General features: G+C 42.8%; 1 protein-coding gene across 1 annotated transcript in view; it reads left to right on the forward strand.

Annotated features, from left to right (window-relative positions):
- LOC145412924 (F-box only protein 30-like) overlaps window positions 1-14,587 on the forward strand; it is a 200,243-nt gene that overhangs the window by 21,676 nt on the left and 163,980 nt on the right. Inside the window, exon 4 of the mRNA XM_080282728.1 lies at window positions 246-467. Coding sequence (XP_080138854.1) covers window positions 246-467 — 222 coding nt within the window. The remainder of the gene's footprint in view (window positions 1-245; window positions 468-14,587) is intronic.

Genomic DNA, 14,587 nt, shown 5'->3' on the forward strand with positions numbered 1-14,587 from the left:
GGAAAGAATAAAGGAAAGAAAGACAGAAGAGGGAGTGTAAAGTCACCCGTAGGCAGAAGGACAAGGAAAGAATGAAGTAAAGACAGAAGAGGATGGAAGGAAAGAAGGATGGATGAGAGGAAAGGGCAGACACCTGAGAACTGCACTACATTGAGTGAGTGGATGGCGGGCACCTCCACCTACCACTATATATATATATATATATACAGAATATATAAAATATACTCATATCTTCGCTCTACCAGACATGGCACTAGCACTACGTGATCAAGATCTTGTAAATGAGATGCAGAAGCTCCCAAAACGCGTGCGGACAACACTTTGCAATGGCATCAATCGACGCTTTCCCAGCCTACCCCTCACCACTCGTGGCTCCCGGCACCTTGTTCCCAGACACCATCAGGGCTTAACAAAGGGCAAGGTCTCTCGTGCACACACAGAAGATGAGGATAACGACCTTACGCCAGGTACAGTTGGGGTCGGAACTCCACCTGATGGTTAACGTCTTTAACCTCCTGGTATTTCCCCTCTTTTACTCTCTACTGTTCTCTGCTGGTTAATGTCTTGAGCTAAAAGAGGCTTGCTATAATTCTCTGCCTATAGATGATTCTTTTTAATATGATACATCAGGGAGGAAAGTAATGAACATGGAGTAACAGGTGAACACTTATATCTGACTACTGTATATTACTGTATACTGATATGTCATGGTCTTGACAGTAAGCTTTCTTACCTTCTGCTTTCTCCTCTAGCTTTCTTCCACATTTGCTGGTGCTTTCTATCTTTGTTACTTTAAAGTTTCTGTATAGTATTTATTGATCGTACTATGTGATTGATATTGCTGATACTGATATCCTTGATGTAACACCACAGGATCATTGTTTGACCAGTCATTTTGGGGTAAGTAGCAATTAAATTAGCAAAATTTCCAGTATGATATGTCTTGTTACTTTATGATGAATAGAGTTATTGGTTTTATTTTGTATTAGCAGATGACTAGGTGGATGTGTTGTGTGTCTTTGAATCCGAGGCCTGAGGAGGCTAGGTTTACAATAGAAGAGTTGAGAGGAAGGATGGGACTGGAGTGTATTGGTGTTGTGATGAGGAGGGGCGGATTGAGATGGTTGGGGCATGAGGAGAGGATGGGGGATGACAATTGGGTGCAGAAATTGAGAAGTGTGAACAATGGCAGTAGGGTTGTGACAGGCAGATCAAACAAGACCCGAGATGAGGTCATAGAGCGTGACCTCAGGGATAAGGGACAGAAAAGCTGGCTGCCAGAGATCGAGCAGCATTAAGGGCTGTCATTAGGTGACCAAAGCTAATGCATGCAAACGTGCTGGAGCGTATATAAACAAAACGAAACAAGATACCACTGTCCGAGTGATAATATTATCAGTATTAATTTCTGTACTGTATATGCATTATAACTACTTGATAGTTATAAGAAAAACTCTGTTACATTTTATGTGAAATAATATTTTTATGTGCCAGTTGTAGGTACCTAAAGCCAGAGAAATAGTGTGAAGGGGCACTCAAGAGACTTGTAGGATTGTAGATTGTTGATTGAGCAAGTGTGTTTGGGGTCTAGCCACTATGTCTTCTGGCAAAGCATAAGTCTGCATAGGATGTGGCGGCCTTTGATTGCCAGCTTTCTGTGTAGCAGTTGTCACAGCGAGAAGGAAGCTCTTGGGTTCTCCTAACTGATGGGTTCTGAAGATAGTCACACCTAGAGGGCCAGACACTAGGAGGTTTGGGGGAGGTAAAAACCTTTAACCCCTGGCTGTGGCATGGTTTTTAGAAGGCATTTCTGGTAGCTTGTGGCATACTTACCAGAATCTCCCATAATTTTTCAAAGTTGTCCATGATTATTCTTATGTGTAATAAGTGGTCAGACATGGAGTGATACAACCTTTCTCTCATTCAGTGGTCAGTTTAGGCTATTTCTTGCCCCTCTGGATGTTAGTTGCTCAGAATATGCTCTAGTGACCAAAAACAAGGTGTGTTCATCTCATCAGTACACACGAGTGGTGGCACCTCGACTCATACAACTTGTTTCAGTTGCAAGTAAAAAGCTTATTTTTCATGTATATAGATTTTCTTAATTTAAGTACAGTATATCTATTAAAATTTTTGAAATTAAATAGCTACTGTAGACCAGCTTTTCCCAGATCTCGTGCATCATGAACATCCTGTCTGACAGGCATTCTTCAGATTAGGATTTAAATATCAGCATGAATTGTGGTTGAGTCTCATGTGCTGAGTATAGGTGACTGGGAGCCAGTGATGTGATGGTTGATGAAGCATTGTTTTTTTCCCAACTTCTATGATGTGTTTCAAGCTATTGTTGAAATTTGTACAGTTCTGGTGTTTATATAGATGAGATGACAGTCGTGCACTGACTCTGAGCAAAGGAGACTTAACATCACAGATGTAAAATCAGTGCCAGCATGGACTGCCTTATGGTTGTTGGGTCCCTGTCTTAAGTCAGTCTGACCAGAATGTGCATAATATATACATCAGTGCACACCCTTTGATGCACCCAGGAATCAGGGGATCTTGATTCTAATGCAGCTCAGTTGGTCACTAGGGCCAACAGGCTTTTGATACAGGGTCTTTGCTGTTGAGTGATATATGACCTTAATCCTGAGTGAGGGCAGACCAGGTGTCAACTCCTCACAGTGTCATCACATTGTCCTGCTGCCCACACACTCCTGACGTGTCTACAGTCTGCTGACAAAGTAACGGGCATTATAGTCACATGATAACCTTTGTAGCCTGAAGTGATACAACTGAAGTACAGCCACTTACACTGCTGACCATATGCCAGCTCTTGAACACAGCAGTGCTTGATCCCTGTAAGACTGGGATGGGAGTGAAGTTGTTGTTGTTGTTGAGTAACTCCAGTCTCTCCAATCAAACAGACCCATCAACTGCAGGCAAATTTCCACCCCTGTAAGGCTATCCCATGCAATGAACTGATGTTTCCTTACTGCAAACAGCACCTTACTACAGGTAGGTGTGGGGAAAAGTATGGAGGTTTGATTCCTGAGTGGCTGTTGCATTTATACCTCCACCCAGTAAACAGGGGCACCATAGTAGGTTCCACATTGCTCCATTATTTTGTTACCACTGAGCATTGTTAATGATTTCCTGGGTTGCAGGAAAACATTAAGCCTGTCACTCAGTATAGAGCTACTGGAAATGGAGAAGTATACTATAAGTGACAGGATGAGAGGAAGGCAGACATAAAAAAGAATGGTAAAAATGAGGGAAGAAATAGGCGCAATACATCAAGTGACTGGATGATAGTTGTCACCACCTACCACCAGAAGGTGATATGATGAATAGGCTGATGATGTCAGAGGTTGTCATGTCAGAGAGAGGGACATCATATGAGCCTGTGGTCTATCCGTTATTCACAGATAATGTGTCTGCATGGGATATGACAACTCTTTGAGTCTGTGGCAAGCCTCATGCAGTTGAAGAGGGTCAGTGACCTCCAGAATGTTCACAGTTGTTGGTGTTGTACCACCCTAGTGTGTCTGAGCAAGCAGACCTATCAACTTGTACCTTTCCTTCTTGCTGGAAGTTTGCTCTCATTCAGCCTGTCCCAAAGATGGGTGGCCATTCCCAACCCTCTAACTATTGTCCAATTGCTTTAACATACTGTGTCAAAAGTTTTCGAGTCATTCTTAATAGAAAAATTTTAAAGCATCGTTCCTATCACGACTTTCTTTCTGATCATCAGTATGGGTTCTGTCAGGGACGCTTCACTGGAGATCTTCTCACTTACCTTTCAGACTCCTGGTCATCCTCATTTCGGGACTTTGGCGAAAGCTTTGCCATTGCACTTAACATCTCAAAGGCTTTCGATCGAGTCTGGCATAAATCTTTAATTTCCAAACTGACCTCTTATTGTTTCTATCCTTCTCTCTGTGCCTTCATCTCTAGCTTCCTTTCTGGTCGTTCTCTAGCCGCTGTTGTAGACGGCCATCGTTCTTCTCCAAGATCTATTAACAGTGGTGTTCCTAAGGCCTCTGTCCTACCATCAACTCTCTTCCTTTTATTCATCAATTACCTTCTAAGCTGTACATCTAACCCTATCCTCTCATATGCTGATGTTTCCACCCTTCACCTTTTCATTCGGTTCCCGCAACGTCCATCCCAGCAGTTACTTCAACAAACGAGGGATGAGGCTATGGCACACCTAATGTCTGACTTGGCTCATATTTCAGACTGGGGTAAAAATAATCTGGTTGTTTTTAATGCATAAAAGACTCAGTTCTTACACCTATCAACCCACGAAAATCTTCCACAGGTATACCCACAAATGTTTAATAATATTCAGCTTAATCCTGCATCATCCTTGAACATGCTTGGGGTTTCATTCACTCAGGACTTATCTTGGAAAGATCTTATTACATCTCCTGTAAAATCCGCTTCCAAGAGATTGGGTGTGCTAGGCCGAATCCGTTCCTTCTTTATCCCTGCACAATTGTTGACTCTATACACGGGTTTTATCCTCCCCTGAGTGGAGTACAGCTCTCATGTGTGGGGAGGCTCCCCACATACAGCTCTTCTCAATGGGGTGGAGTCAAAGGCTTTTCGTCTCATTAACTCTCCTCCTCTTACTGACTCCCTTCAACCTCTGTCTCTTCGCCGCACTGTTGCATCTTTATCTCTTTTCTATTGCTGTTTCAGTGGTCACTGCACCTCTGAACTGTCTGCAATGCATTCCTCCACCTCTGTGACGGGTGCGTAGCACCCATCTAGCAGCAAACTCTCGTCCCTTTTCTGTCCAACTCTCTAATGCAGTTGACCATAACTCCCAGTCCTTCATTTATGCAACAGGTCAACTCTGGAACTGTCTCCCTCTGTCTGTATTTCCTGCTTCCTGTGATGTCCAGTCTTTCAAACGCAGTGTGTCCAGGCATCTCGAAATGATCGGATCGAATTTGGTTCTCTGTTGTATTTTGTTTTTCTCTTAGAAGGAACAATAATTGTGGGCTCACAGCCTTTGGTTCCTTCTTCCTAGCATAAAAAAAAAAGAAAAAAAAAACACACACACACACACACACACACACACACACACACACACACACACACAGGCAAGCAACTGCCCCTGCGAGGCCATCCCATGCAGTGAATTGACGTTCACTTGCAGCTGACAGCATCTCACCACAGTGAGGTACAGGGATTAATGAGGAAGTTTGGTTCCTGGATGGATGCCACATTTGCCTCTCCACCCAGGGACACCATAGCAGGCTCCACGTGACCCTGCAACTTTGTTTTATGGTTAGGACCCATTGTAAATGGTTTCCCAAGTTACAAGAAACCATATGGCTTGCCACTCAGTGTAGAATCATCTTAATTGGAAGGAAGAGTAATACAGTAAATAGTGACAGGATGGATGGGAGGAACAGGAAGAGAGGACAGACACAGAACAAGAATGCTAACCATGAAGGAAGAAGTAGACAACACAACATCAGGAGAGTGGATGATGTGGATTTTTCCCATAAGATTGTTAAGAAATAGGGAGGTTAGGTGGATGATGTGCATTTTTTTCCCGTAAGATTGTTAACAAATTGGGGGGTTAGGTTCCTGACCACCTTTGTCATTCAAAAAATTTTAAATAATGATGGAATAAATACCAGTATTTATCATTTTACACCTTTTACTTATTAAAATGAAGGAATGTTTTTAATCTGTTTTATTTCTAACAATAATGAGGGGAAAAACACAGTACATAGTGTAATACATCAGAATACTCTCTCTCTCTCTCACACACACACACACGAGAGATATGGCGGTAGTGTATGTTCCCCCTAAGACGAGAGCATGGAATGATGACGAACACCAAGAGATGTTGTCAGATATGGCTAGTTATTTACAAAAAATAATTGTGAAAAGCAGCAATATAATTTTGGTGGGTGACTTTAACTAAAGAGGTGAGCTGGGAGGAATGGGACTCAGGATGCAACGAGGATTCGTGGGCCACTATGTTATTAAATATAATAATGAATAATGTGCGCAATGGGTCAAAGAAGAGACACGGTTCTGAGGTGAGGACACACCAGCAAGGTTAGATTTACTGTTTACCAAAGAACCCGATGTAATAGAATCATTAAAATAATTCTGTCCTATAGGAAAAAGTGATCATGTGGTCATTGAATTCCAGATGATAATAGGGAACGTTGAGCCAAGAGACGAGCTTCATAGACAGGGAAGATACAACTTTGGGAAAGCAAATTTTACAGGATTGAGAAAGTTTTTTGAAAATGCGGATTGGAGAAAATTCAGAAAAACAAGAGAGATACAGAGGAAGTGAGATATCTTTCTAGACCTCTATAATTTGGGAGTGGAAAATTTTATACCAAGAGTAAGAGGGAAAGAAAACAGGAAAAAGGAGTGGTTTAATAGAAAGATTGGGAAGGTATGAGCTAGAGCAGATGGAAGGGGTGGAAGACGTATGTAAGATATTCACGGAAGAGATAAGCGCAGCGTGTGAGGTGGTTTGTGGAGTGAGGAGGAGATGCAAGGGTGTGCAAGGGACAGCATGGTGGAATGATGAGGTGAAACGAGCTGTGGAACAAAAGAATAAGGCATATGGTGAATGGTTGGCGAGTAGAGGTAGGGGAGAAGATGAGAGAGAGAAGAGAGAGGTATATGTGAGCAGGAGAAGGGAGGTTAAGAGACTGGTGAAGGAGAGTAAGAAGAAAGTGGATGAAGAGTTTGGGAGGAATCTGAGTGTGAAATGGAGGGAGAGTAAGAAATTGTTTTGGAAGGAGGTAAAGAAAGTAAGGATGTGTGAAAGGGGAAATAGTAGGGGAGTGAAAGATAGGAATAATAGATTGTTGGTAGAGAAGAGAGAGAAATTGAGGAGATGGAAGGAGCACTTTGAGGATTTGTTGAATGTAGAGAGTGAGAGCAGTGTGAGTATAAGTGGTTGGGGAATGGCTGGGAGAAGAAGAGATGAGAGGAGGGAGGAAGAGATCAGTAGGTCGGAAGTAGTGGAAGCGATGAAGAAGATTAAGCTGGGAAAGGCCCCAGGAATTGATGGAGTATGTGGTGAAATGCTTAGGTATGGGGGTGAGATTGTTGTGGAGTGGATATGGAAGTTGTGTAGATTGGCTTGGGAAGAGGGAAGGGTTCCAGAGGACTGGAAATCAGGTATAATTGTTCCTCTGTACAAAGGAAAAGGGGAGAGAGAAGTATGTGGTAACCATAGGGGTATTTGCCTTCTTAGTGTGACTGGTAAAATATATGGTAGAATACTCATTGATAGGGTTAGGCATATGACAGAGGAGCTAGTTGGAGAAGAACAAGGGGGATTTAGGAAGGGAAAAGGGTGTGTAGATCAGATATTTGTTCTAAGATGTTTAGTGGAGAAGTATCTAGAGAAGGGAAGGAAAGTGTACGCTGCCTTCATGGACTTGGAGAAAGCTTATGACAGAATAGATAGGAAAGGTATGTGGAAGGTATTAAGAATATATGGAGTGGAGGGGAAATTGTTGAGTGCTGTGAAGAGTATGTACGAGGGAGCTAGGGCTACGGTGCGAGTGGATGGTGAGCTGAGTGAGTTCTTTGATCTCAATGTGGGACTGAAACAGGGGTGTGTAATGTCTCCATGGCTGTTTAATATATATATGGATGGGGTTGTAAAGGAGGTACAAGGTAGGGCAGTGGATGTGGGGGTGGCCCTAACGAATGAGGGTGAGATTTGGAAGCTTCCGGTGTTGCTGTTTGCTGATGATACAGTATTGTTGAGTGAAGATGAATGGGAGTTGCAAGGTTTGGTGAATGAAATTGGGACAGTGTGTAGGAGGAGGAAGCTGAAAGTTAATGTAAACAAAAGTAAAGTTATGGTGTTTGAGAGGAATGAAGTCACAGAGTGTGCAGTGAGGTTGGATGGTGAGGATATGGAGAATGTGAGTGCATTCAAGTACTTGGGTAGGGTGATGAGTAAGGATGGAACTTTGGGGGATGAAGTGCGTGAAAGGGTACAGCAGGGAAGGAAGGTTGTAGGCATGCTGAAAGCAGTGATAAGAAATAGGGAAGTGAGTATGGAAGTTAAGAAGTCTCTGCATGATGGTATTGTGATCCCTACCCTGACGTATGGAAGCGAGGCGTGGACCTTGCAAGAGGGGAACAAGTCAAGAGTGAGAGCAGTGGAAATGAGTTACTTGAGAGGAGCATGTGGAGTGACATGGAGGGACAGGTTGACGAATGAAGAAGTGAAGGAACGTTGTGGGGTAGATGTGGATGTGGTTGAAAAGATTAGGAGAAATACACTGAGGTGGTTTGGACATGTGGAGAGGATGGAGAGTGAAAGACTGACTAAGAGGGTGTATGTGGGTGAGGTGGAGGGAGGGAGAGGGAGGGGTAGACCGAGGATGAGGTGGAGGGATGGAGTTGAGAGGTATATGAGGGAGGGGGGGGTGAGTTGGGGGGAGGGGAGTCAAATGGTGGGTGACAGAGTGACTTGGAGGCGTTTTGTCTGCGGCCACCCTTTGCGGGATTAGGGCGTCGGGCTATAGATAGATAGATAGATGATAGCAAAAAAAGAGAGAGATAAGGCGTGGAAAAACTGGAGAAAGAGTGGTAACAACAGAACAAAGGAAGAATATAAAAGATTTGGAAATGAATACACAAGAATACGTAGAGAAGAAGAAAGGAATTTTGAAAAAGGTATGATAGACAAATGCAAGGATGAACCCAAACTGTTTTATAGATTTGTTAATGGCAAACTGAAACAAAAGGAAGGAATCACCAAACTGAAAGGAAAAGGAGAGGTCTATAAAGATGCAGCAGTACAAGCAGAAATAATGAACAAATGTTTCCAATCGGTTTTCACTAATGAAAAAGAGTTTGTGGAAAGGGAGAGAGTGATTAGAAATGTACCAGTGATAAAAGATATAAAAGTGGAGGTACAGGAAGTGTATAATTTACTGGAAACTCAAGATGTAAGGAAAGCCCCAGGACCTGATGGAATTTCTAATTGGGTACTGAAGGAATGCAGAGAACAACTGGTGGATAAAATTCACAGTTTAATCGTGTGTTCTCTGGAAGAGGGGAAAGTGCCACAAGAATGGAAGAGGGCAAATGTGGTACCAATTTATAAGGGAGGAAACAGGGAAGAACCCCTGAATTATAGACCAGTGTCTCTAACCAGCATGTTCACAAAATTGTGTGAGAGAATCCTGAAAGACAGATGGATAAAATATCTAGAAGAGATGAATATTTTGACAATGTCAGTTTGGATTCAGAAGTGGAAGGTCATGTGTTTCAAACTTGTTGAGCTTTTACTCAAGAGCGATTGACATGGTACAGGAGAGAGATGGTTGGGTGGATTGTGTGTACTTAGACTTAGAGAAGGCCTGTGACAAGGTACCTCATAAGAGACTAATGTAGAAACAAGAATATATAGGAGGACTGAAGGGGAAACTCCTGGAATGGATGAGAGACAGGCAAATGAGGACAGTAATAAAGGATAGGATGTCTGGATGGAGGGAAGTAACAAGTGGAGTCCCTCAAGGCTCGGTGTTGGCGCCAGTAATGTTCCTGATTTACGTAAATGATATGGTAGATGGAGTGAACAGTTATGCAAGTCTGTTTGCTGATGATGTAAAGATCTTGAGAAAGGTAGAGGTTGAGGAGGATTGTAAAATGTTGCAGGAGGATTTGGATAGGATACATGATTGGAGCCGGACTTGGGAAATGAAATTTAATGTAAAGAAATGTAAAATATTGGAAATGGGTAAAAGTACCAGGAGGCCATCACAGAATTATTTGTTAGGTAATGAATTAATCACAAAAATGAGAGAAGAGAAAGATTTGGGAGTGCTGGTCCGAGATAGTTTGCCACCAGAAAAGCACATTATCAAGATAGTTGGAGAGACTTATAAACTCTTGACTAACATAGGACTGACCAAACGTTGACGACCAAGGACCGGACAAAGGACATTGCAATTGGAACGTGGAATGTAAGGGGAGCAAATGATGAGGTGAAAGAGAGAGAGATTGTCCAGGTGCTTGAGGATGCGAAAGTGGATGTATGTGGAATAACTGAAACAAAATGGAGAGGAGAAAGTGTGATAGAATGGGAGTATGGATGGAGTATATGTGCAGGAGTAGGTGAGAATGAGAGGGCAAAGGAAGGAGTATGTATAGTTGTGAGTAAAAGATGGAAGAGGAGCATAAGACAGTATGGATCAGTTGGATCAAGGATTGTGTGGGTAAAGTTGAAAGTTGGAATACAAATGTGGGCGATTTTGTGTGTGTATGCGCCAACGCAAGATCGTGCTAGAAGAGTGAGAGAAGAGTTCTGGACAAATGTAGAAGTGTGCATGGAAAAGTTTGGAAGGAATGATAGAGTGTTTTTGATTGGCGATATGAATGGTAAAGTTGGGAATGTGAAGGTGGATGGAATAGCTGGTGAGTGGGGTGTGCCTGCTGAGATAGATGAGAATGGGAGTGCGCTAGTGGACATTTGTGCTGGGAGGGGGTTGGTGATAGCCAATACCCTCTTCAGGCATAAAATGATCCACAGGTATACATGGCGAGTGATGAGAAGGGTGGGTGGTGAATTGAGTGAAAGGAAGGCAATGATTGATTATGTGTGTGTGGATGAAAGGATGCGAAGATGTATATTGGATGCAAGAGTTTATAGAGGTTGGGGGAGTGGACTTTCTGACCACTACTTGGTGGTGGCCAGAGTTAAAGTTCAAGTAAGATGGAGGAATAGAAGAAGGGAAAGACGAGAGGAAGGAGTAGTTGCAAGGAGAGTGGAAAGGTTACAAGAGGATGAGAAAAAGGCAGAGTATAAGAGAGAAGTGGAGGAACGATTGGGCAAATATGAGTTGGAGCAGATGGGGGACGTGGAAGGTGTGTGTAGAATATTTACAGAAGAAATATGTGCAGCATGTGATGTGGTGTGTGGAAGGAAGAGAAGACGGAGGGGGGTGCAAGGAACAGCGTGGTGGACTGAAGAGGTGAAACGGGCTGTGGCACAAAAGAAGAAAGCATACAATGAATGGATGAGAAATAGGGGCGTGGAAGAAGTTGAGAGGCGGAAGAGAGAGTTATATGTAGAAAGAAAGAGAGAGGTGAAAAGATTAGTAAGAGAGGGTAAGAAGAGAGTGGTTGAGGAATTTGGAAGGAATTTGAGTGTAAAGTGGAGGGACTGTAAGAAAATGTTCTGGAAAGAGGTGAAAAGAGTAAGACAGGGTGGAAGTGAAGTTAGCAGGAGAATGAAAGATAAAAATGGTAGATTACTAGTGGAGAAAGGAGAAAAAGTGAGCAGATGGAGAGAACACTTTAAGGAATTGTTGAACGTGGAGGATGGAAGTAATGCGAGTATAAGTGGCTGGGGAATGGCTGGAAGAAGGAGGGAGGTGAGAAGACAGGAAGAAATCAGTAGGATAGAAGTTGTGGAAGCAATGAAGGAAGTTATATCAGGGAAAGCCCCAGGAATTGATGGAGTGTGTGGTGAAATGCTGAAGCATGGGGGAGAGATAGTAGTAGAATGGATGTGGAAGATGTGCAGATTGGCCTGGGAGGAAGGTAGAGTCCCGGAGGATTGGAAGTCAGGTATAATTATTCCCTTGTACAAAGGAAAAGGGGGAAAAAGAAGTGTGTGGTAATCACAGGGGCATTTGTCTTCTTAGTATAATAGGAAAAGTGTATGGTAGGATACTTATCGACAGAGTTAGAGAAAGAACAGAGAAATTAGTTGGAGAAGAACAGGGAGGCTTTAGGAAGGGAAGAGGTTGTGTAGATCAGATATTCATTCTCAGATCTTTAGTGGAAAAGTTTCTAGAGAAGGGAAAGAAGTTGTATGCGGCTTTCATGGATTTGGAGAAAGCATATGACAGGGTGGATAGACTAGGATTGTGGAAAGTGTTAAGAATATATGGTATAGATGGGAAGTTGTTGAATGCTGTGAAGAGTATGTACGATGGTGCGAAGGCTGCAGTGCGTGTGGATGGTGAACTAAGTGAATTTTTCTCTTTGAAAGTTGGGTTGAAACAGGGATGTGTCATGTCTCCATGGTTGTTCAATCTGTACATGGATGGGGTAATAAAAGAGGTACAAGGTAGGGTAGTGGATGTTGGAGTGGCCCTGATGAGAGAGGATAGTGTTTGGAAACTCCCTGTACTGTTGTTTGCAGATGATACCGTGTTTTTGAGTGAAGATGAAGGGGAGCTGCAAGGCTTGGTGGATGAGTTTGAGAGAGTGTGTAACAAACGGAATCTAAAGGTGAATGTAGGGAAGAGTAAAGTGATGGTCTTTGAGAGAGGTGAAGTCAGTGAATGTACAGCGAGGTTGGATGGTGAGGAATTGGAAAATGTGAGTACGTTTAAGTACTTGAGTAGTGTGATGAGTAAGGATGGAGGTTTGGAGGGTGAAGTGCTTGAAAGGGTACAGCAGGGAAGAAAGGTTGCTGGTTCTTTGAAAGCAGTGATAAGAAACAGGGAAGTGAGCATGGAAGTGAAAAAGTTACTACGTGACAGTATTGTGATACCAACTCTAACGTACGGAAGTGAAGCTTGAACGTTGTTGGAAGGACACAAGTTAAGAGTGAGAGCCGTGGAAATGAGTTATTTAAGAGGAGCCTGTGGAGTCACATGGAGAGACAGGCTGACGAATGAGGATATAAAGGAGCGTTGTGGTGTGGATGTGGATGTGATAGGAAGCGTTATGAGGAACACACTGAGGTGGTTTGGCCATGTGGAGAGGATGGAGGGTGAAAGACTGACGAACAGAGTGTATGTGAGTGAGGTGGAGGGGGAAAGAGGGAGGGGGAGGCCGAGGATGAGATGGAGAGATGGGGTGGAGAGGTATATGAGAGAGGGGGGTGTGAGTTGGGAGCAGGGGAGTGAAATGGCGGGGGACAGGGCGACTTGAAGGCGATTTGTTTGTGGCCACCCCAAACGGGATTGAGGCGTCTGGCAATAGATAGATAGACTAACATAAGAGTAGCATTTCATTATACGGATGAGGAGATGATGAAAAAATTGGTAGTGGCCATGATCCGCCCCAGGTTAGAATATGCAACAGTAGTGTGGCCCCAACACAAAAAGAAAGATATAAACAAGATTGAGAGAATACAAAGAACGCAACCAAGATGGTCCCCAGTCTGGCAGATCTGCCATACAGAGAGAGGCTGGAAAAGCTGGATTTGCCTTCCTGAGAGGAAAGGAGAAAGAGGGGAGACATAATTGCAGTATTCAGGACCATGGTGGGAGTAGATAAAATTGACAAAGAAAATCTGTTTTTATGGGATAAGAGAGCAACAAGAGGACACATAATGAAATTGAAAAAGTCAAGCTGCTTGAAGGATATCAAGAAATATAGCTTTCCTTACAGAAGTATAGACTTATGGAATAGCCTGGACAAAGTGATCGTCCAGTCTAAAAACTTAAACGAGTTTAAAGCTAAATTTGACTTATTGAGAAACAGCAACGGGAACCCACGAGCATAGCACATTTCGTGTGTATCACAATTAGGTATATTAGGTAAATACATAAGTACTTGGAACGACTAGGACGAAAAGGCTGTGCAGGAGAAAAACATTCATGTGTGTAAAGGTAGATTAGATAAATGTGGAAATGGAGACAGGACAACACGAGCATTGCTCAATTCCTGTATACTACAAATAGGTAAAAACACACCACAAATTATATACAAAGATCACGCACTTACATAAACACTCGCTCATTCTGGTTGGTGAGCACATGACTGCGCTTGACATGGGTAGTAGTAGGGGTCTTGGTTGGTGTCACGGTGGTGCTGTAGTATTGCACGTGATCAAACAGATATGCAGACAGATGAAGAGATACCTGATCAGCTGAGCAGAGCGAGAGAGACTGAGGCAGCTCAGCCGGTCTGTCTTGCGGCACACAGTTTGAATTGTCAAAATGGCGGGGATAACCATGTCGAACAACGAAAAAGGATATAGATTTGTAAATGTCAAAACAACAGATTATCAAATAACGATCGGTCAGAAAACAAGGGTTTCTTGTATTGTTTTTTTTGGACTGTTTGCAGGGACCTCTGAAAACATATGAAATATATACATGATCATCAAATACACACTTCAGATGATGTGGGTTATTGTTTTACTTACTGGAAATGCATAGAAGTATAGCTGAATAGTTGCAGGCAGGTACATCAAAGTCCAAGAGCAAGTCCAAACCAGATAAATCCATCGATGAAGCTCAGAGAAAAAAATCCACTTGATTCACGTAGTTTTCACTCATTTCACTCAACAGCAACTTAATGTAATTCACTTAATTTTCACTCAATACACTTCAGTTTATTACTTCACTTAAAATTAACTGCTGCCTTGAAAAATTAGGAGTATTGAGATATTCGGATTATTGGTGGTCGGATTAAAAGACTTTTACTGTATATACTGAACATACACCATAGACCATCGTTTTCATGGACCTTGATAGACTGGATATTGGATTTAGTGGACACCATGAAGCCCCCCACCCCCCTAACAGTGTCGAACATACCAAATCCGTCTACCTATCTGTAGTGTTCAGTGCAATTCCTGCAAGAACTGGACCCATTACAC

The sequence above is a fragment of the Coenobita brevimanus genome, chromosome 94 (assembly GCF_032717465.1).
Source record: "Coenobita brevimanus isolate Jiangsu-jjx chromosome 94, ASM3271746v2, whole genome shotgun sequence".
Taxonomy (NCBI): Eukaryota; Metazoa; Arthropoda; class Malacostraca; order Decapoda; family Coenobitidae; genus Coenobita; species Coenobita brevimanus.